Source organism: Muntiacus reevesi, chromosome 1, assembly GCF_963930625.1.
Source record: "Muntiacus reevesi chromosome 1, mMunRee1.1, whole genome shotgun sequence".
Lineage (NCBI taxonomy): Eukaryota > Metazoa > Chordata > Mammalia > Artiodactyla > Cervidae > Muntiacus > Muntiacus reevesi.
The window spans coordinates 84915480-84940435 of NC_089249.1; the positions used below are offsets into that span (position 1 = coordinate 84915480).

General features: G+C 38.7%; 1 protein-coding gene across 3 annotated transcripts in view; it reads right to left on the reverse strand.

The window, feature by feature from the left end:
• The window catches only part of CHD1L (chromodomain helicase DNA binding protein 1 like), a 59923-nt gene extending 53560 nt beyond the window's left edge, over positions 1-6363 (reverse strand). For 2 of the 3 annotated variants that reach the window (XM_065905705.1, XM_065905698.1), the window contains exon 1: positions 6196-6363. In XM_065905705.1, the coding sequence (XP_065761777.1) occupies positions 6196-6328 (133 nt within the window). In that variant the 5' untranslated portion in view covers positions 6329-6363. Of the gene's footprint in view, positions 1-5851; positions 5970-6195 lie in introns of those variants that run through there. The other variant, XM_065905714.1, reaches the window with a different exon arrangement.
• Between the last annotated feature and the right edge of the window lie 18593 nt (positions 6364-24956).

Below are 24956 nucleotides of genomic sequence, written 5' to 3' on the forward strand. Positions count from 1 at the left end.
TTTTTCGGCACTCAGTTTCTTCACAGTCCAACTCTCACATCCATACATGACCACTGGAAAAACCATAGCCTTGTCTAGACAGACCTTTGTTGGCAAAGTAATGTCTCTGTTTTTTAATATGCTGTCTAGGTTGGTCATAACTTTCCTTCCAAGGAGTAAGAGTCTTTTAATTTCATGGCTGCAATCACCATCTGCAGTGATTTTGGAGCCCCCCAAAAATAGAATCAATAGCAGGACAACTAAGACAGGAGAATGAATAAGTGAGCTAAAAGGTAGAATAGTGGAAATAACTGCAAAGGAGCAGAATAAAGAAAAAGAATAGAAAGAAATGAGGAGAGTCTCAGAGACATTAAACTCACCAACGTTCAAATGACAGCGATTCCAGAAGAAATAAGAGAAAGAGAAATGGTCTGAGAAAATATTTGAAGAGATTGTAGCCAAAAAATCCCCTAACATGGGAAAAGAAATAGCCACCCAAGTTCAAGAAGCACATACAGGATAAACCCAAGGAGAAACATGGCAAGACATATATTAGTCAAACAAACAAATACTAAATTCAAAGAAAAAATACTAATGCAAGGGAAATGCAAAAAAATAACATACAAGGGAATCTCCACAAAGTTACCAGTTGATTTTTCAGAGGAAATTTGGCAGGCCAGAAGAGACTGGCAGGATATATTTAAAACAATGAAAGGGAAAAACCTACTTTACTCTACCTAGCAAGGATCTCATTCAGATTCAAAGGAGAAATTTTTACAGACAAGCAAAAGCTAACAGAATTCAGCACTACTAAATCAGCTTTACAGCAAATGCTAAAGGAACTTCTCTAGGCAGGAAACACAAGAAAACAAAAAGACCTACAAAAACACACCCAGAATAACAAAGAAAATGGTAATAGGAACATGTATATTGATAATTACCTTAAATGTAAATGGATTAAATGCTCCAACCAAAAGAAACAGACTGGCTGAATGGATACAAAAACAAGACCTGAATGTATGGCTCATCCAAGGTGGCTCAGATGGTAAAGAATCTGCCTGCAATGCTGGAGACCTGGGTTCGATCCCTGGGTTGGGAAGATCCCCTGGAGAAGGAAATGGCAACCCATTCCAGTATTCTTGCCTGAAGAATTCCATGGACAGAGGAGCCTGGCAGGCTGCAGTCCACGTGATCACAAAAAGTTGGACATGACTGATCAACTCAGCACACAGCACACTAGAGACTTACTTCAGACCTAAAAACACATACAGGTTGAAAGTGAGGGGATGGAAAAAGACATGCCATGCAAATGGAAATAGAAAAAAAAGGTGGAATAGCAATACTTATATCAGATAAAATAGACTTAAAAATAAAGACTTACAAGAGTCAAGGAAGGTCACTACATAATGATCAAGGGATAAATCCAAGAAGATATAAAACATAAATATTTATGCACCTCAATACATAATGAAAATGCTAACAGCCATAAAAAGGAAAACTGACAGGAACACAATAATAGTGGGGGATTTTAACACCCAACTTACACAAATGGAAACATCACCTAGACAGAAAATAAGGAAACACAGCTTTAAATGCCAATATAGACCAGGCAGGTTTAATTGCTATTTACAGGACATTCTACCCAGAAGCAGCATATTACACTTTCTTCTCAAGTGCACATGGAACATTCTCCAGGATAGATAACATCATGGGTCATAAATTAAGCCTCAGTAAATTTTTAAAAACTGAGATCATATCAAGTATCTTTTCAGACCACAACATTGAGACCAGAAGTCAATAACGGGGGTGGGGGGTGGGGTGGGGGGTGGGGGGGGGTGGGGGGGGATGTTAAAAAAAAAAAAACAAACAAACACAAACACAAGGAGGCTAAACAATATGATACAAAATAACCAAGACATCACTGAAGAAATCAAAGAGCAAATTTAAAAATACATAGAAACAAATGAAAATAGAATGACCCAAAATCTAAGTATGAAGCAAAAGAAGTTCTAAGAAGGAAATTTATAGCAATTCAATCCTACCTCAAGAAACAAGAAAAAACTCAAACAACCTAACCTTATACCTAAAGCAATCATAAAAAATCAGAGCAGACATAAATGAAATACTGAGTTGGCCAAAGAATTCCTTTGAGTCTGTCCATAAGATGTTATGGGAAAACTTGAATTAACTTTTTGGCCAACCCAGTAGAAATAAAACAACAGCAAAAATCAATGAAACTACAGCTGGCTATTGATAAACCTTTAGCCAGATTCATCAAGAAAATAAGGGACAAGATTCATCAATAAAATTAGAAATGAAAATGGAGAAATTACAACTGACACCACAGAAATACCAAGGATCAAAAGAGACTACTTAAAGCAACTATTTGCCAATAAAATGGACAACATGGAAGAAATCGACAAATTCTTAGAAAGGTACCATCTTCCAAGACTGAACCAAGACTAAACCAATAGAAGATATAAACAGACCAATCACCAGTAATGAAATTGAAACTATAATTAAAAATCTTCCAACAAACAAAAGTCCAGGACCAGAATGGCTTCACAGGCAAATTCTAACAAACATTTAGAGACGAGCTAACACTCATCCTTCTCAAACTCTTCCAAAAAATTGCAGAGGAAGGAACACTTCCAAGCTCAATTTACAAGGCCACCATCACCCTAATACCAAACCAGACAGAGATATCACAAAAAACAAACTTACAGGCCATATCACTGATGAACACAGACACAAAAATCCTCAACAAAATACGAACAAACAAAATACAACAACATATTAAAAGGATCATACATCATGATCAAGTGGGCTTTATCCCAGGGATGCAGGGATTCTTCAACAAATGAAAATCAACATGATATAACATGTTAACAAATTAAAGAATAAAAACCATATGGTCACCTCAATAGATGCAGAAAAAGCTTTTGACAAAATTCAGCACCTATTTATGATAAGAATCCTCCAGCAAATAGGCATAGAGAGAATCTACCTCAACATAATAAAGGTCATATGTGAAAAACCCATCGCAAACATCATTCTCAATGGTGAAAAACTAAAAGCATTTCCTCTAAGATCAGGAATAAGACAAGGATATCCACTCCAACCACTATTATTCAACATAGTTTTGGAAGTCCTAGCCATTGCAATCTGACAAGAAAAAGAAATAAAAGGAATCCAAACTGGAGACGAAGAAGCAAAAGTGTCACTGTCCACAGATGACATGAAACTATACACAGAAAATCATAAAGATGCCAGCAGAAAACCACTAGAGCCTTATCAATGAATCTGGTAAAGCTGCAGTATACAAAATTAATGCACAGAAATTTCTGTTACTTCTACACACTAACAACAAAAGATAGGAAAGAGAAAAAAAAAATCCCATTTACCACTGCAACAAAAGAAAGAAAATATCTAGGAATAAACTGACCTAAGGAGGTAAAAGACCTGTACTCAGAAAACTATTATGAAACTGATAATAGAAATTGAAGATGACACAAACAGGTGAAAGATATATCATGTTCTTAGAAGAATCAATACTACCCAAAACAACCTACAGATTCAATGCAATCCCTATCAAATTACCAATGGCATTTTCCATAGAATTAAAAGAAAAAATGTTTACAGTTTGTACGGAAACACGAAAGACCCCCACATAGCCAAAGCAATCTTGAGAAAACAAAATGGAGCTGGAGGCATCAGATTTCTGGCTTCAGACTATACTACAAAGCAAAAGTAATCAAGACAGTATGGTACTGACATAAGAACAGAAATATAGATCAATGCAACAGGATAGAAAGCCCAAAAATAAACCCACATTCCTAAGGTCACCTAATCTATGACAAAGGAAGCATGTAAGTACAATGGAGAAAAGACAGTCTCTTCAATAAGTAATGCTGGGAAACTGTACAGCTACATGTAAAAGAATGAATTAGAACACTCCCTAACACCATACACAAAAATAAACTTAAAATGGATTAAAGACCAAATACTATAAAACTTTTAGAGGAAAACATAGGAAGAACACTCTGACATAAATCACGGCAAGATCTTTTTTGACCTACCTTCTACAGTAATGAAAATAAGAACAAAAACAAACAAACGGGACCTAGTTAAACTTAAAAGCTTTTGTACAGCAAAGAAAACCATAAATGAGATGAAACAACAACCCTCAAAATGAAAGAAAATATTTGCAAACGAAATAAATGACAAGACATTAATCTCCAAAATAAAAATAAAAAATGAAAAAATCAGCCTGTACCTACTAAATGTGCAACCCACACCAGTGTTCTTGCCTGGAGAATCCCATAGACAGAGGAGCCTGGCGGGCTACAATCCATAGAGTCGCAAAGAGTTGGATATGACTGAAGCGACTTAGAACACATGTACACACTAAATATATTGAAGACTAAATGACAATAAGGAAAAACTTTATGGTTTCAGAAAAATGAAACCCCAGTTTTGCACTTTTCCCTCAGTCCTGGCCCCATCCTAGAAAAGAAAGAGAAAAAGAAACTGGATATACAAACATATGCATGCATGCAAAGGCCAAGGACTGGCAGGAAACATAATAGTATGTCAAAGAATTATGTATATTACTGTTTTTCTTTATGCATAGAATATTACCCTAAATGTTTTACAGAAAATATGTACTACTTCTGTTAAAAAAGGAAAAAATCAGAAGGAAAAAAAAAGAATTTTTAAAAATACAAAAATTAAAAATAAAAAAATAAAAATTCAGTAGGCATTTTTAACCAACTCACAAAGAATAGTTTCTCAGAACATTAATTTATTCAAATAGAAATAGGAATTTCAAGTTACAATATTAAATGGCTATTCCTCTGAGTATACTTATTTTCTACTTTTTCCTTTCTCCACACTACGCACTTATCCATGCCCACCACCAAACTTACGTATTTGTCTATTTAACTCTTCATTCACTCACTCTAATTCATCCAGGCAAACCTGCTATCTCGTACCTATCTTCTCAACTTTACTATAACAGCACTGGTCCATGTGTATATTTCTCCAGGTGTATTATCAACAGTCCAGTATCAATACGCGCATTTGATCTAGCCTTCTCTAAAACATCGTATCATACCCAAAAACACATACAAAGAAATAGACAGACACACAATCACGTATAAACTTTGGCTTTATAAACTGATAAACTTTACACTGAACACATAAGCATCAGACTATAAATTCACATTTAAGATGGATAAACACTTCTTATGAGCTTCCCGGGTGGCTCAGTAGTAAAGTAACCGGCTGCCAAAGCAGGAGACGCAAGAGATATGGGTTCGATATCTGGGTTGGGAAGGTCCCCTAGAGAAAATGGCAACCCACTCCAGTATTCTTGCCTGGGAAGTCCCAAGAACAGAGGAGCCTGGCGGGCTACAGTCCAGGGGGTCTCAAAAGAATAAGGTACGACTTAGCGACTAAACAACAGCAAAGGACAACTCTCCATCCTGAGGGCTCCATCCAGAAACGCGCTCCGCCTCCCTGCCTGAAGACCTCAAGCGGATGCAAGCTTTGCGCTTCTAAGATTCTAGGGAAGGGCTAGTACAAATAAAATAGTTACACGCAGAAAAGCGCTGATGAACTTTGCCTAGCTGCATATTTCAAGTTATAACGTTGGAGGAGAATTAACCAGTGGAGAACTATCAAAGAACTATGCGAACCGGGTAAACGAAGAAGAGAACTGAAGCTCGGAGACGAGTTCTGAACGTTTTGCAGAAGCAACCAATTAAACGCCCCAAGCTAGGCCTCCAAACCCACCGGAACACAAACTTGAAACCCAAACCCCTGGGGCGCCAGGACGGTCTCCTCCTCTTGAGAGAGAGGAACGTCTTACCTTTGGGACAGGGGCCTCAGTAAGTTCCCCGTCCCCAGGGCCGGCGCGCCGGGTAGCGGGAGCCGCGGGCTTCCGCTCTGGGAATCCCATTTCTTCCGCGTCCGCCGGCCGCGCGCGCTGCGCAGGCGGGGCAATGGCCACCCGGCACCAGGCGGGGTTCCTCTCCGCCCAGCCTCGCCGCAAGGGCGGGAAGGGAAGGCTCTGCTGTCCGTAGGTTTGAAACCAACGGGAAGGTCCACCCGCGGCGCCGCCGGACCGTTCCTGGCACCGGATACAGGGGCCCGGGCGAGCAAAGTCCCAACGAGTCGGCCGGCGTGGGCCGAAGTTCGCCTGAAGCCACTGACCTGTGAGGCCCCACTGCCGCAAGTCCTGCTCCTGCACCCGGGCCCGCGGCGCCTCGGCTCGGCTCTCGCTCTGAAGAGCCAGAAGAAAGCCGGGCATGTCTCCCTTTGGGGTCGCGGCGCCCGCACGCTCCATTCAGCCGGGCGAAGCGCCGCCCCGCGTCGCCGCCCCGCCCCTCGAGCTTCCTTCCCGACTCTCTCGCCCGAACCCCCGGACGCCGCCACCGCCAGAGGGCGCGCCTGCTCTGAGTTCCGGGTGCCGAGGGTGCTCGAAGGTCCCCTACCTCGCTGTTGAATGCTTGCAGTCGGGTGTACTTGGGGCCGCTCACGCTTGTGCCTCTGGCTGAGCTTTCGTCCGTTCTAGGCGACTGATCACCTGAAACGCTCGTCATTCACTTGTTAATTAACATTGAATGTGCTCTGCTGGACTCTGGGGTTTTGGCTCTTCTCCCCAGCGATTTTCGGCAATATTGTAAAGTTCAGTTTACAGTATTAATAAATTGGTTTGGGCCCTGAAATCCGTACTTACTCCCTGTAGTCTGTGGGCCAGAACCTCTGAGTGGTAGTAAGTTTATGAAGAATGTCATGGCCACAATGGATTTCTCAAGTGAATTGCTGCTGCTGCTAAGTCACTTCAGTCGTGTCCGACTCTGTGCGACCCCATAGACAGCAGCCCACCAGGCTCCCCCGTCTCTGGGATTCTCCAGGCAAGAACACTGGAGTGGGTTGCCATTTCCTTCTCCAATGCATGAAAGTGAAAAGTGAAAGTGAAGTCACTCAGTCGTGTCTGACTCTTAGCGACCCCATGGACTGCAGCCCACCAGGCTCCTCCGTCCATGGGATTTTCCAGGCAAGAGTACTGGAGTGGGGTGCCATTGCCTTCTCCTCTCAAGTGAATTACAGGAGCAAACTGGAGCTATGTGTTAGATTGAGAGTCACCATGACTCAGCTTTGATTGAATCAAATCAGCTTTGATTGAATTTAAGGTGTAATAATTTATAATTAGTAGTGTACAAACAAGTTGCTGCATTTATTGATGCAGTTACAGTTACTCCCCTAAGGGCTTTCTGTGATTTTCTCATGACCCACCCAATAATCCTATGAATAGGTACCATAATTATCCCTACATGACAGCTGAGGAAACTGACTTGGAATGGTAATTTGACAAAGCTGAGCAGGACCCATAGGAGAAGGCAATGGCAACCCACTCCAGTGTTCTTGCCTGGAGAATCCCAGGGATGGGGGAGCCTTGGTGGGCTGCCGTCTATGGGGTCACACAGAGTCAGACATGACTGAAGCGACTTAGCAGCAGCAGCAGAGCAGAACCCCCCGTATACTATTCTCCGGGTAATATAAAAGTACTAAATTCCCGTTTAGGTTAATCTTGGCGCTTCCACCTTCAGTAAACACAGATTAAAGTTGCACTCCCCACATCTTCACCCCCTTTAAATAAAGGGTGAAAATTGCTACAAAAGACATGCCTTCTAGTTGATTTATTCATAAAAATACTCAAAGCATTGCAAAGCTAATGTTGAGTCTTGAGTCATTCTGTCTCAAAGATGTCTGATTGAACGTCTTTGTGCCAAGAACTCTTTTGGCTCTGGAGACAGAGGCCACTAAATTTCATCTATAGAACATTTAAGTAAATTATATTGTTTATATTTTAAATTAGGGTTATGTTTTAAAAGGAGGAGATAAGTGATAAGCAAATAAAATCAGGTAGTGATAAATGTTAAGTTGAAAGAGAAACAGAGTTGAAGGAGTCTTTGGGCCTAGAAAAGAAAACAAGGGTCTCAAAGGCCCTTGCTGAATCATCTAACTTCGGAGAAAACAAAACCGAACTTTAAGTCCCACCCTGATGCTCCGGGCCTGTTGCATCTACCTGGGACTTATCATCCCCTGCCCAGAAACCTCCCACCTCCTACATCTGCCTGGGACTTATCACCCCCTGCCCAAAATCTCCCACCCCCTGTTCAATTACAAATGTCATCTCAACCAAAGATTACTGACTAACATTTCCCTTATCGCTTCCACAAACTTCCCTTTAAATATGAAGCCTCCCTGATCCCTCTCATGCTCAGCCTGGTCCTTAGGCTGACTGTCACCCCTCCTTGCCTGAATAAAGGTATCCTACCTCTGTTGAGATCATCTCTCCTTTTCTGCCTAGGCCTGAACTATACCTAACAAGAGCCACCTGATGGGTCTACATTGATTTCCTAATTGGGTATTTTCTCAAAACCTTAACATAGACTTGTATCCTCCAGCTTCCCTGGAGGATACTTCTGTCCTATGTGGTTACTTCTGAGTGGTTTTTGCATCCTGGTCTCTGTTTGACTTATTTTTTCCCCTCTAGGTTCTGTGGATAGACTTATCCACTAAAGCTGCAGTAACAACCACCTGCAGGTCAAACAAAAGGGTGTTTGTTATTTTTAACTTAAAGTACATTCATTTTCTTATAATACCAGAGATAGGATACTAGCTATAAGCTAAGTGTTCTATTGGTATATTGAGTCTGGCATCTAAAATACAGCTAGGTAACTGTATAAAGGTAGCTGCGAGACTCTAAGTCATCTAGTGAGATGACACCTATTAAGTTCTACTCTGAATGCTGTATGAAAAGTCTATAGAAGAGGGCAGTGTGGCTGCAGAGAGACTAGTTAGGAAACTATTGCAGGAGTCTGGGCAAGAGATGATAGTTTTTGGGTCAGAGTGGTGATGCCAGTGGAATAATAAGGAGTGGTGACATCCTAGATATGTTGAAAAGGTAGAGGCTATAAAATATGTTGAGTATCTGAGAGAAGAAGAGGAATAAAGGATGATTTCAGGGATTTGGTCAAAGAAAATGATAGAATGGATTTTCCATTTATGGAGGAGAGAAGACTGATAATGAGATATGAGGAACATGAATTCATTTTTGGACATAGTAGCATGAAATGGTTATTAGATAGTCAGGTGTAGGTTTGGACTAGATAATCAGATTAGTCTGGAATTCAAGGGAGAGATTGGAACTGAATATATAATATAAATATGGAAGTCCTCATTTTAGGATAGACCTTATGCCTTGAAACTAGATAAGTCTCCCTAAGAGACGACTGAAGCTGTAAAAGAGACTAAGCCTTGGACAACTAATATTTAGAAGTCAAAAGATGAGGCAGAACCAGCAGAAAAGAGTAAGAAGAACAGTCTGTGACATAGTATAGGAACTAAGAATGTGGTGTCCCTGAGCCAAATGAAGAGGAGTTTCAAGAAGTAAGTGATTGCGTCAAATGCAGCTAAAAGCTGGAGTAAAGATAGGAGAGAGAAATAAGCATTGGACTGGGAGATATAGTGGACATTGATGACCTTGAGAAGAATGATTTCTGTACATTGAAGTGGACTTTTAAAAAGGAAATAGGAGAAAAAGTGGAGACAAAATGTCTCACGCCTCTTAGGTTTGTTTTGCTTCAGTGGTTCTTTTTTTTTTTTTTTTTATTAGTTGGAGGCCAATTACTTCACAATATTTCAGTGGGTTTTGTCATACATCGACAAAACATTGATTTGTCAATTGATTCATACATTGAATCAGCCATAGAGTTACACCTAATCCCCATCCCGATCCACCCTCCCACCTCCCTCTCCACCCGACTCCTCTGGGTCCTCCCAGTGCACCAGGCCCGAGCACTTGTCTCATGCATCTCAACTGGGCTAGTGATCTGTTTCACCATAGATAATATACATGCTGTTCTTTTGAAACATCCCACCCTCACCTTCTCCCACAGAGTTCAAAAGTTCAGTGGTTCTTTTAAAGAATTCAAGATGTAGTCCACAAGTTGGTAGCTAACACCAATTTGTCAGGTACTTCGCCTAGTACAAATCAAGCATCAAAGTTAAAGGAAAGACGTGAATTTGTAATAGCACTTAGTAAATGAATCTCACCAGTCCTGGGAGAAGCACCTTCATCTGGCTCTCAGCAGCTGGTCAGTGCGCCAGAGTCCCAGTGGGAGCACCATCCACTACATACATCCATGTGTGGAGGGGGCCTTGCCATGAGTATGGGGTCTGCGATTTTATTCCTTACAATGTTATTTGTTCTCAAAGGAGTTCAAAGAGTTTGTGCTTGAGGATAGTGGAAAATAATCTGGTCCCCGCCTTTGATTAGCCAGATCAAAGAAGGAAAACAGTATTCTCCAAATCCTTACTGTTTCTGATCTTTATCTACTTGACACCTTTCCCCCTTTCTTGGCAGATATTTTCATGATGTTCTCATTCTTTATTGTGTTTAAGTACATAGTTGTTTAAGTATAAGTAATGTTTAAGTACATAGTTGTTTAAGTATAAGTAATGTTTAAGTATATAAGTTGTTTGGGTGCAAGCAATGAACACAATACATCAGGTCACCATCTGGTGAATGCTTCATCAAAATGGTGACCGAATAGTGCAGTAACATTAAGTTATTAACCATAGCATTACACTCTTCCAAAGAGTTTTGCTGTAAAGGGGAACAGAAAACAGGGAGCAATAACTGAAAGAGGACATTGTACAGGAGGCAGGGATCAAGACCATCCCCAAGAAAAAGAAATGCAAAAAGGCAAAATGGTTGTCTGAGGAGGCCTTACAAATAGCTGGGTAAAGAAGAGAAGCAAAAGGCAAAGGAGAAAAGGAAAGATATACCCAACTGAATGCAGATTCTCAAGGATAGCAAAGAGAGATAAGAAAGCCTTCCTAAGTGAACAATGCAAAGAAATAGAGGAAAACAATAGAATGGGAAAGACTAGAGATCTCTTCAAGAAAACCAGAGATGCCAAGGGAACACTTTGTGCAAAGATGGGCACAACAAAGCACAGAAACGGTATGGACCTAATACAAGCAGAAGATGTTAAGAGGTGGCAAGAATACACAGAAGAACTGTACAAAAAATATCTTAATGACCCAATAACCACGATGGTGTGATCACTCACCAAGAGCCAGACATCCTGGATTCGGAAGTCAAGTGGGCCTTAGGAGGCATCACTATGAACAAAACTAGTGGAGGTGATGTAATTCCAGCTGAGCTATTTCAAATCCTTAAAGATCATGCTGTGAAAGTGCTGCACTCAATATGCCAGCAAACTTGGAAAACTCAGTAATGGCCACAGGACTGGAAAAGTTCCGTTTTCATTCCAATCCCAAACAAGGTCAATGCCAAAGAATGTTCACACTATGACAAAACTGCACTCATTTCACATGCTAGCAAGATAATGTTCAAAATCCTTCAAGTTATGCTTCAGCGGTATATGAACTGAGAAATTCCAGATGTACAAGCTACATTTAGAAGAGGGAGAAGAACCAGAGATCAAATTACCAACATCCTTTGGATCATAGAAAAAGTAAGAGAATTCCAGGAAAACATCTACTTCTGCTTCATTGACTATGTTAAAGCCTTTGATCATGTGGAACACAAGAAACAATGGAAAATTCTTCAAGAGATGGGAATACCGGAACACCTGACCTGCCTCCTGAGAAACCAGTATGTAGGTCAAGAAGCAACAGTTAGAACTGGACATGGAACAAAGGACAGTTCAAAATTGGGAAAGGAGTATGCCAAGTTGCTTATTGTCACACTGCTTATTTAACTTTTATGCAGAGTACATCATGTGAACTGCTGGACTGGATGAAGCTCAAGCTGGAATTGAGATTGCTGGGAGAAATGTCAATAACCTCAGATATGCAGATAATACCACCTTTATGGCAGAAGGCAAAGAGGAAATAAAGAGCTTCTTGATGAAGGTGAGATGGAGCGTGAAAAAGCTGGCTTAAAACTCAACCATTCAAAAAACTAAACTCATGGCATCTTAGTTTTCTTGGGCTCCAAAATCACTGCAGATGGTGACTGCAGCCATGAAATTGAAAAATGCTTGCTCCTTGGAAGAAAAGGTATGACAAACCTAGACAGCATATTAAAAAGCAGAGACATTACTTTTCCAACAAAGATCCCTATAGTCAAACCTATGATTTTTCCAGTAGTCATGTACAGATGTATGAGTTGGACTGTAAAGATGGCTGAGGGCTGAAGAATTGATGCTTTTGAACTGTGGTCTTGGAGAAGACTCTGGAGAGTTCCTTGGACTTCAAGGAGATCAAACTAGTCGATCCTAAACCAAATCAAATCTGAATATTCATTGGAATGACTTATGCTGAAGCTGAAGCTCCGATACTTTGGCCCCCTGATGGGAAGAGCCAACTCACTGGAAACGACCGTGATGCTGGGAAAGACTGATGGCAGGAAAAGGGGACGAGAGGACCAGATGGTTGGATGGCATCATTGACTCAATGGACGTGAGTTTGAGCAAACTCTGGGAAATAGTGAAGGACAGGGAATACTGGCATGCTGCAGTCCATGGGGTCGCAAAGAGTTGGACATGACTGAGCAACTGAACAACGACGACAGCAAAGGCAGAAAATGTACCTGCACTTAGAGAGCTTAGATTCTGTGATGGAGACATACAAAATGGGGGCTGCAAATGAGTTATCAGGTAGTATTAGTGCTAATAAGATGGTTAAGAAAACAGGTAATGAAATCAAGAGCAGGGCTGAGGAGCAGCTCTGTATAGGAAGGGTTGAAGAACATGTCACCAACAAGATGACATTTGGGCTAAGATCTGAATGATGAGAAGCCAGCTCTGTGAAGTCAGGAAGGGCCATGTTCAAGGCAGAGAGACCACAAAGGCTAAGACATTGAGGTGGGGTTAGCAAGGGAGTAAAAGATTTTTTTAATTGGTGAGGGTACACTTGAGAGGACTGTCATTGACTGGATAGAGGACAGAGGGAAAGAGAAACACTGAGACTGACTCCCAGGCCTTTCTGTCTCAGGCAACTGGATGGATGTCAGTGCCACCCCCAAGGCAGACAATAGATGAGATAGAAGTTAGTTTGAGGAAGAGAAGATAATGATATCACTTTTGGATATGTTAAAAATTCAACTGTACCTAGAAGAGTGTCTAGCACAAAAGAAGTATTGTTGAATGTTAAAAGCCAGGACCTAGGATTGCTATCCCCTGGAAAAGAGCATGGCAACCCACTCAAGTGTGCATGCCTGGAGAATCCCTGGCATGAGCCTGCTGGGCTACAGTCCATGGGATTGCTACACCTTTGAGGTATACAGAGGATCTTTCACAACGGGCAAACTAAAGCTCACGGAGTTTGGGCAACTTGTGCAATGTTTCCCAGTGAGTCAGTGTTGACTTTCAGAATAAAGTGTAATCCCAGTTTCTGTTTCATCCGAGTTACGTAAGTTCAGGTTCTGTAAACATGGTGTTCTTATTAATGCTTTGTTTGTTCGTTTAAACCATGGAGGCACAACCTCTGGTAACAGCAAACCAATAAAGATTAATGATATTCAAACTATGCCAGTGATGGATTTTGGCCTATGCCAACCCTACTAAAACATGTTTGATCAAATACAGGTTGTGAAAAAGTTGTGTCTGCTGTCTGATATGTCCCTGCTCTGTTGGATCACAGTAGTACACCAGCTGGCAGCATCTAATGAGTCAGATATGGAGCTTGAGTGAAAGTTGTGATCCTGGGTGAATATCTGGATAGATTTCTTCCTGAGCACATGGGCTTAGACCTTTGGGTCCAGGTTAGGATTAGGTCAGTGAGTAATTAAGAAATAAATAAAAATCACTGCACTAGGATGAAAGAAACTGGGTTTCCTTTCTCCCTTGAAAGGAAATACCGTATTTTGCTTTTCAATGTAATTATACAACTTTGGGATCAAACGTGTGTGTGTTAGTGGCTCAGTCATGTCCATCTCTTTGCAATTCCGCAGACTGTGCCCACCAAGCTCCTCTGTCCATGGGATTCTCCAGGCAAGAATCCTGGAATGCGTTGCCAATTCCTTCTCCAGGGGATCTTCCCAACCCAGGGATTGAACCCAGGTCTCCTGCATTGTAGGCAGATTCTTTACCATCTGAGCTTTACCATCATATAACACATAGTAAACAAAAAAACCCAGAATATGTCTCAGCCATTAAAAAGAATGAAGTAATGTTATTTGCAGCAACACGGATGGACGTAGAGAGTGTCATACTCAGTGAGGTAAGTCAGACGGAGAAGGAGAAACATCCTATGACATCCCTGTTATGTGGAATCTAAAAAGAAATGATAACAATGAACTTACAAAACAGAAAGAGACTCAGAGACTTACAGAATGAACTTAAGGTTGCTGGGAGGAGGATGGGAGGAAGGGACAGTTAGAGAGTTTGTGATGGACATGTATACACTGCTATATTTAAAATGGATAACCAATAAGGACCTACTGTATAGCACACAGAACCCTGCTCACTGTTCTGTGGCAGCCTGGATGGGAGGGGAATTGGGGGGAGAATGGATATGTGTATAAGTATGAGTCCCTTCCCTGTCCACCCAAAACTATCACAACATTGTTAATTGGCTATACCCCAATGCAAAATTAAAAGTTAGAAAAGTAAATAAATAAAATTTAAAAAATAAAATCCAGAATTCCAGGGGGAGAAATAAATTAAAAACACTTCACATTTTAGCAAATCAACAAAGTGAGTCTTCTATACAAGACTCTTGCCCAGTCCACTTCAGAAAATTGTTGGTAGCCTTTACCATCAAGGGTAAGGTCATAATAACACTGAAATATTATTAAGGAAATCTTTGAGAACAAAATACAAAGGTTGTGAACTTGAGCCATGCACTAAAATCTGCCCACAGATCTCTTGTTGAGAGGACTGTGTTTATTTTCCTTTTTAGTTATTTATAAATGTCCTTTGACTATCATGCCTTGCCATCAAATTAGTCACATGTGATTTCACTCTTCCTGTTCTTCACCCAGCAGTACAACGTTTATGCATAGCTAATCCCCCAAGTCTTTCAAGTGTTCCAACCCTGGAATTTAACTTTTGTGACATTTCCACAGAAGGATCAAGAAATCTCAATAATAAAATCATGATGTCGAATGCTTCTCATGACTCAGCCTACGTTGAGTAACTTTAGACAAGGTGGACTTGGTACCTGAAGCTATAGTCCTAAGAACCACCTTCTGCTGTGGTTGACAAGAACCCAGAGCCATCTCATGCCCTCACCCCACAATGCTGGGTCTTAGGTTTGAAAATAAGCACACCTGTTGGACACATATCTGTATTCTGAGACACTGTTGTAACCTTGATGCAAGGGAGTTCTCCCACTCCTCAAAACTGCATGTGAACTCTTAGTTATGACAGCTGAAATCTAGCTCCCCAACCAGGGATCAAACTGGGCCGCCTGTATTGGGAATGCAGAGTCTTAGCCACTGGGCCACCAGGAAGTTCCTGAATTCCTTATTTAGTATTATTTATATACTGAAGTTTTGAATTTGCACATGTAAGACTTACTTTACTATTCTTAGATTTTTGTGTCTTATTTATGAATACCTTTCTTTTCTCCCAGGTTATACAAATATTTTCCTATATTTTCTCCTATTTTTCTCTAGCTTTGTGTTCTATGTCTATCTCTGGAATTTGATACAGTGCAAAATCAGGACCTAACTTTTTCCCCAAATAGATAATACACATTATTTATTGATAATTTATTTTTTCTTACAATGATTAGATATAGCATTTTTATTGAAACTAAATTCCTTTTTATGCATGAGGCTATCTTTTAATACAACTAATACAACACTGCTTCAATCACTATAATGTTAGTTTGCTTTTAAATATTTCTTTTCAGTTTTTGTCTTTCTCTTAATGCTTTCAAATATTTTCTTTTCCAGTATTCAATATAAATTTGAGAATCAACTCATCAAGGTCCATGAAAAATTCCACTGAAATTTTGACTGCGTTGTCTTGACATTACCAATTAATGCTGACAGACAAACAATAATTTTTACAATACTAAGACTCCCTATCTGGGAACAAGTCATATTGAAGTCATATTTTATGTCTTTTAGTCAGGTTTACTGTTTACTTCACATAGATCTTGCATATTACTTTTTGGTTTATTCTTAGGAGAGGTTTAGTTTTTCTTGCTAGTGTTAATGGAATCTTTTATTCTCTTACTTTTCCTAATTGATGCATAGGAAAAATACCAATTTGTATATGTTGATCTTATATTTTGCCCCTTTATTGAACTCTTCTTAGAACAAATTGTTATTCAGTTGGTTCTTCTAGATTTTTTAAATTACCACTTATGTCCATCAACAGATGAATGGATAAAGAAGCTGTACTGTGGTACAAATCTACAATGGAATATTTACTCAGCCATAAAAAGAACACATTTGAGTCAGTCCTAATGAGGTGGATGAATCTAGAGCCTGTTATACAGAGTGAAGTAAGCCAGAAAGAGGAAAACAAGTATCATATATTAATGCATATATAAGGAACCTAGGAGATGGTACTGATGAACCTATTTGCAGGGCAGGACAGAGGAGCCGGGTAGGCTACAGTCCATTGGATCGCAAAGAGTCGCACATGACTCAGCAACTTCACTTCTTGAATGGAGACACAGATGTGGGGAACAGACCTGTGGACACGTTAGAGGAAGAAGAAGTTGGGGCAAATTGAGAGGAGCATGGAAACATATACACCGCCATGTGTAAAACAGATAGCCAGTGGGAATTTGCAGTATGACCCAGGGAACTCAAACTAGGGCTCTGTGACGACCTAGAGGGTGGGATGGGGTGGGAGGTGTGACGGAGGTTTGAGAGACAGGGGACATTGGTATACCTAAGGCTGATTCATATTGATGTATGGCAAAAACCAACACAATATTGAAAAGCAATTATCCTTCAATTAAAAATGAATTTTTAAAAATTCCACTTATAAAAATATTGTGGCATGTTAGTGTGACCTTTAGTATATGGTTTAAAAGGTAAAATAAGTTTGCTTTCAGAGTGAGAATACGTCAGCTATGACTAACAGAACTATAGATAATGAATAAAAGATATGGACGCATGTGGGCCATAATATATGGATAAATAGCAACTATCATATTTTATTGCACTACCACCCATTAAACTGTAGGTTATGTAGACTTTCAGTTTGACCCAAGATGAGTCCAACTTCTAGTATATTTCAACTGATTTATCTATTAATTGTTTTAAATTTTGCATGTAGCAAATTCACTCTTTTTGTTTCTATGTTTGTATATGTTTATCTTATATTTTGCCCCTTTATTGAACTCGTTTTAGTACAAATAGTCATTCAGTTGGTTCTTCTAGATTTTTAAAATTACCACTTACGTCCACCAACAGATGAATGGATAAAGATTTTTGTTTCGTTTATTGTTTTTTGAGTATTAATAATACATAGATTCTTATAACTACCACCACCACAAGCAGGATAAAGAACGATTCTAACACTCCTTAATCCATTTCTTAACCCAACCCTAATCCCTAGAAACTATTGATCTGTTTGTCATTACTATACTTTTATCTTTTCCAAAATATCATATAAATGGAAATATACATTAAGTAACTTTTTGAGACCGACTTCTTTCACTTAGCATAATGCATTTCAGATTTATCCTTGGTGTTTGTGTATTAATAGCTAATTTCTTTTTACTGATGAGTAGCACTCCATTGTATGACAGTTCCACAGTTTATCTTTTTGTCTGTTGATGGACATTTTGAGTTGTCTTCAGTTTTTGGTAGTTATGAATAGTGCTGCTATGAACCTGTGTACAAGTTTTTGTGTGGATAGGTGTTTTCATATCTCTAGAATAAATACTTACTAATAGAAGTAGGATTTCTGGGTAACATCGCAGGTATTTGTTTAATTTTTTAGAAACTATCAACCTATTTTCCAGAATCATTATTCTATTTTGCATTCTCACAAGCTAGGTAGGAGAGTTGTTATAGATCCTTACCAGCACTGGGTATTGTCGTTTTTTTAAAAATTTAACCATTATAATAGGTGTGCAAGAGTTTCCCATTTGGTTTCAATTTTCATTTATGTAATGACTAATGGGTTCATCATGTGCTTTTTGCCATCCATGTATCTCCTCTGGTGAAAGTGGATGAGTTAAAGTCACTCAGTCGTGTCCGACTCTTTGCGACCCCACGGGCTATACAGTCTATGGAATTCTCTGGGCCGGAATACTGGAGTGGGTAGCCTTTCCCTTTTGTAGGGGATTTTCCCAACCCAGGATTGAACCCAGGTCTCCTGCATTCCGGGCAGATTCTTTACCAGCTGAGCCACAGGGAAGCCCAAGAATACTGGAGTGGGTTGCCTATCCCTTCTCCAGCGGATCTTCCCGACCCAAGAATCGAAACAGAGTCTCCTGCATTGCAGGCAGATTCTTTACCAACTGAGCTATCAGGAAAGCCCTCTGGTGAAGTGTCTATTCAAATCTTTTGCCCTCTTTTTTTTTATTGTATTTTTTTCAAGTTTTAAGAGTTGTTTATATATTCCATGTAAAAGTTCTTTGTCAAGTGGATGATCAGTAAATTTTCTCCCAGTCCATGGCTTTTCATTCTCTTAATGTCTTTTGAGGAGAAAAAGTTTTAACAAAGTCTAATTTATCAATTTGTTCTTCTATGGATCATGCTTTTGGTTTTGTATCCAAGAAATGTTTGCCCTATCCAAGGTCATGAAGATTTTCTTTGATATTTTCTTCTAAGAGTTTTATATCTTACACCTTGTCTACTATCCATTTTGAATTCATTTTCTATATAACTTATGAGACATAGGTCAAGGTTTACTTTTTTTTTTTTTTTGCATATGGATGCCTCATTTTTCCAGGATCATTTGTGTGAAAGACTGTCTTTTCTCCATTGAATTGCCCCTGTACCTTCACTAAAAATTAATAAACTGAATTTACAAAGGTTGTTGCCCTAAAGGTCCAGGAGTGAGCAATGAGAATGAAAACAACACGAAATCTGGTGCAATGGGTCGGAGGACCTGCAGCCTCTATTGGACTGAGGTGCAGAGTCCACTGTGAGTCCAGCTTTTATTCCTAATTGCAGACTACAAAACTTTCCTTGATCTATCTTTCCCAAGACACTACATTGACATAGTCCAGATCTCCTTGTTTTTATCGCAGGCTGTTTCCTTCTGGGATAGTCTCAGGAACAATCAGCAAGTGCGTAGGCAGTGTTCATACCTAATGCCAACTAGGTGTTCCAAGCTCCATGCTTTCATGATCCCTGTCATACTCCCTTCTGGGTCTGGCCTTGGGGTCTATAACAAGGCTGTTATTCTAAGAAAAACATGAAAAATAATCATCAATACAGTTTCTTGATATATGCTGTTTTTCCAGGTGTTATTTCTATGAAATTTCTCAAGGCTGTGAAAGTATATTATTAGAAATTCCCACTACAAAATGTCAAATTCTGGAATCTATTCTGCTCCACTGATCTATGTGTCTATCCTCTTACCAATACCACTGTCTTCTCTATTTAGATTCATGATATATCTTAATGTGAGTCTTCCAAGTCTGTTCTTGCTTTTCAAAATTGTTTTGACTACTTTAGTTTCTTCACATTTCCATATGAACTTTAGAATTATCTTTTGTAAAGATTTGCAAAAAATCTGCTGGGATTTTAATTGGGATTGCATTAAATCATTATATCAACTTAGGGAGAATTGACATCTTAACTATACTGAATGTTTCAATCATTGAAAATGGTATGCCTCAATGTCTCACCATTCATTAAGTTCTTCTGATTTATTTCATCAATGTTTTTTGATTTTCAAAATAAAGATCCTGTATATCCTATTATAATTATAACTGTTTCATTTATGAAGAGCTATTAGTGCTGTTTTTGACTTTGGGATTCCAATCATTTATAAACAAAAAATCAACTTGCATTTCTATATATTTATATGTTGACCTTTTTAATACTGTGACCTTGCTAATCACTTGTAAGTTCTAGTAGCTTTTTGTGTAGATTCCTTGGAATCTTCTACATGGACAAATGTATTCTCTGCAAGTAGGGACATTTCCTCCTTCCAGTTTAAATATCTCTCATTTCTTTTTCTTATTTTGTTACACCATCTAGGATTTCTAATACATTTATGTCTATAAATTGGAATCAATATTTTGTAGAATATGAAATAAGAATCAAGTTTTGTGGGTATTTTCCACACAGCACCATTTATTGATAGCTACTTTTCCAATTGCTTTGCAGTGATAACTTCATCATAAATCAAACGTCTTTATGTGCATGAACCAGTTTCTGGATTCTCTATGGTGTCCTATTCAACTATTTGACTATTTTTATACCAACACAACATAACTGTAGCTTAGTACAACATGTCTTCTTTTTAAACAGAACTAATGAAAAAAAAATTTAAGATTCCATTTTTTCAGACTTTGCTTTTTTAGAGCAGCTTTAGCTTCATAGCTAAATTGATAAGAGGTATAGAGATTTCCCTTATACTCCCAGCTCCCACATAAGCATAGCCTACTTCATCATCAACATCCTCAGAGTGGTACATTTGCTACAATCAAAGAATCTACATTGACACATCATTATCACCCAAAGTCCATAGTTTACATTAGGGCTCACTCTTGGTGTTGTATATTCTATAGGTTTGAAGAACTATATGATGACATGGATACACCATTATAGTATCACACAGAATATTTTCACTGCCTTAAATCTCTGTGCTTCACCCATTCATCCCTCTTTCCCTCAAACCCCTGACAACCACAGGTCATTTAAGTATCTTTATAGTTTTGCATTTCCCAGAATGTTATATAGTCAGAATCATATAGTATGTAGCTTTTTTAGTCAGGGTTCTCCATAGAAACAGAACTACTAGTATGTATGTAATGTACATATATAGGTATGTATGTGTGCACATATATGTGTATACATATAGAGAGAGAGAAAGAGAGAGTAAGAGACTTATAACGAGGGATTGGTTCACTGGCTATAGAAATTGAGAAATCCCAAAGTCTGCCATATGCAAGTTGGAGCATAGAAAAGCCAGTGGTGTAGTTCCAAATTTGAAAGCCTGAGAACCAGGGAAGCCCCAGTGATTTAAGTCATAGTGCAGTCCAAGAGCCAAAGAACAAGAAGCACCTGTGTGTGAGGGCAAGAAAAGATGGATATTCCAGCTCAAGGAGAGAGCAAATTTGCCCTTCCTTCACCTTTTTGTTTTATTCAGGACCTCAGTGAATTGGATAATGCCCACCCACATGGGTAAGGGGTGATCTTCTTTACTCAGTCTGCCAATTCAAATGCTAATCCCATCTAGAAACACCCTCACAGACACACTCAGAAATAATGTTTTACCAGCTATCTGGGTATACCTTATTTAACCCAGTCAAGTTGACACATAAAGTTAACCATCACAGTAATCTTTTTCATTTTAGTTTCACTTAGTAAGATGCATTTCAGTTTCCTCCATGTCTTTTTTATGGCTTGGTAGTTAATTTCCTCTTAACATTAAATAATATTCTGATGTCCAGATGCGCTACAATTTATCCATTTGCCTACTGAAAAACATTCAAGTTGCTTCCAAGTTTCAGCAACTATAAATAAAGCTGCTATAAACACTTGTATCTACAAAAGACTCCAAATAGCCAAAATAACCTTGAGGAAAAAGAACAAAGCTGGAGGAATTACATTTCCTGATTTCAAACTATATTAAAAAAGCTACAGCAATCAAAACACAATGGTAGTGGCATAAAAACAGACACATAGACCAATGGAAGAGCATAGACAGCTCAGAAATAAACTCACATATACACAGTTAACTAATCTTTGACATGGGTGCCCAGAACATAAAATGGGAAATGGATACTCTCTTCAGTAAATGGTGCTGGGAAAGCTAGATATCCACATTGCAAAAGAATGAAATTGGACTCCTCTCTTATATCACTCACAAAACTAACATGAAATGAATTCAAGACTGAAATGTAAGATCTGAAATCATAAAACTCTTAGAAAAAAATATAGGGAAAATCTCCTTGATATTGGTCTTGGCAATGATTTTTTAGATAATCCAAAAGTGCAAGCAACAAAAGTAAAAATAAGCAACTGGGATTACATCAAACCAAAAAGCTGTTCAGCAAAGAAATAACCAAGAAATGAGAAGACAAGCGACAGAATGTGTGAAATATTTGCAAACCATGTGTTTGATAAGGGGTTGATATCTAAAATATATAAGAAACTGATGCAACTCAATAGCAAGGAAACAAACAATCTGATTTTAAAAATAGTCAAAGAACCTGAGTAGACATTTTTCCAAAGAAAATATACAAATGGTCAACAGATACATAAAAAGGTGCTCATTACCAGAAACTGTCAGGGAAATGCAAATCGAAACCATAATGAGATATCACCTCATACCTGTTATAATGGCTATCATAAAAAGAAATATATGCAAGAAATAACAAATGTTTGCAAGGTTGTGGAAAAAGGGAATTCTTGTACATTGTTGGTGGGAATGTAAATTTATACTGCTATTATGGAAAACAGTATGGAAGCTCCTCAAGAAATTAAAAATAGAACTATGATAAGATCCAGAAATTCTACTTTTGCATATGTATCCAAAGGAAGTAAAATCAGTATCTAGAAGAGACATGCATGCTCATATTCATTATAGCATTATTCACCATAGGCCAGGTATGAAAACAACCTAAGTGCTAACATACTAATGGAGAAACTATGTTATATACACATAACAACAGAGTGTTATTTAACCATAAAAAGGGAATCCTGTCATTTGTGACAACACAGATGAACCAAGAAGGCATTATACTAGGTGAAATACACCAGAAGGGAAAGATAAATATTGTATGCTATCACATACAGTGTGATATGGAATTATTATATGTGGAATCTTAAAAAAAAGTTGAGCTCATACATATAGAATAGAATGGTGGTTACCAGGGGTTAGAACATAGAGGAAATGAGAAGATGTTGGTCAAAGGGTATAAACGTTCAGTTATAAGATGAATACGTTTTGAGGATCTAACATACAGCATGGTGTGTGTGTGTATATATATATATATGTATATATAAATATGTAATCATTAATAATTCTGTTTTGGATACTTGAAATTTGCTAAGGAAGTAACTGTAAAGCATTCTTCACCACACACACACAAAGTAACTATGTTAGGTGATGGAGGTGTGAATCAACTTGATTGTGGTAATCATCTCAACAATGTATAAATACAGCAAATCATCATGGTATACCCTTTAAATATGTATAATTTTGGATTTGTCAATTATACCTCAATTGCTTGGTGACTCAGACGATAAAGAACCCACCTGCAATGCAGGAGACCTGGGTACAATTCCTGGGTGGGGAAGATCTCATGGAGGAGGGCAGGGCAACCCACTCCAGTAGTCTTGCCTGGAGAATCCCCAGGGACAGAGGAGCCTGGTGGGCTACAGTCCACTGGGTGGCAAAGAGTCCAACATGACTGTGCAACTAAGTACACACACACACCTCAATTAGGCTGAGGGCGCAGCATGGAAATCTGAGTGCAAGTTTACGTATGGATGAAAATTTTCACCTCCTTCAAGTAAATGGTGAGACTCATAATTGCCAGACACATGGTAAGAATATGCATAGTTTGTAGGAACCCTGCAGTGTGGCTGTACCATATTACATTCCTATCAGCCATGAAAGAGTATCTGTAGCACTGCAGCCTTGCCAGCATTTGATGTCATCAATGTTCTTGGGTTTTGGCCATCCTCATAGATGTGTAGTATTACCTTAACGTGATTTCAATTTGCATTTGCCTGATGACATATGATGTGTAACATCTTTTCATATACTTATGTGACATCTGAGTTCGATCCCTGGGTCAGGAAGATCCCCTGGAGAAGGAAATGGCAACTCACTTCAATATTCTTGCCTGGGAAATCCCATGAACAGAGGAGACTTGTGGGCTACAGTCCTTGGGTTGCAAAGAGTTGGACACGACTGAGCAACTGAGCACTCAACTCACACCATAACTTCTTTGGTGAGCCTTGCTCTTTTTGAGGTGCCTAGGCTAAGTTTTTGTTTGTTTGTTTGTTTTTTCTTTTAGTACAGAAATTAACTTGTGTTTTATTGTTATTGATTTTTCATCCAGCTTTATTGAGATAAAACTGACACACAGCACTGTATAAGTTTAAGGTGTACAGCATAACGATTTGACTTACAGGTCATGACTATCACAGTTAAAATCAGCCACACACCCAAACACTTCCACACGTTGAGATTCTGATTGGAACTGCTTTCAATCTGAAGACTGAATTGCAGTGACCTGACATCCTTCCAATATTGACTCATAACATGGTTTCTCACGCCACTAATTTAGGTCTCTGTAATTTCTTCCAATATTTTTTCCACTTTCTGCATAGAGGATTTGTATGTCTTTTGTTAGGTTTATTCCCAGGAATTTGGTATTTTCATATGGTATAAATGGTAACATTTCAAATTTTTCACTTCATACTCTTTTGAAAAGACTATTTGCTGCATAAAACAATACTTTCAATATATTATGGGGTTCATAACAGGTTGACATAACATATATGACATTGATGACACAATATTCAGGAGAGATAAATAAAATTATAATTATACTATTGTAAGGCTTTACTACACTGACAAATGATTTAGTACTATTTCAAGATAGAAAGAAAGAAAGGATGCATGTTGTAATCATTAGAGTAACTACTAAGTATATATTGTATGTAAAAGACAATAAAAGAGGGAAAATGGAGAACTAAAACATACTTTACTAACCTGAAAGCAAGCTGAAAAGGAGAAACAACAACAACAAAAGTAACAGATGGAAAAAAATTAAAATGCAAATATGGTATACTTTAAGCCAACCATATCAGTAATCAC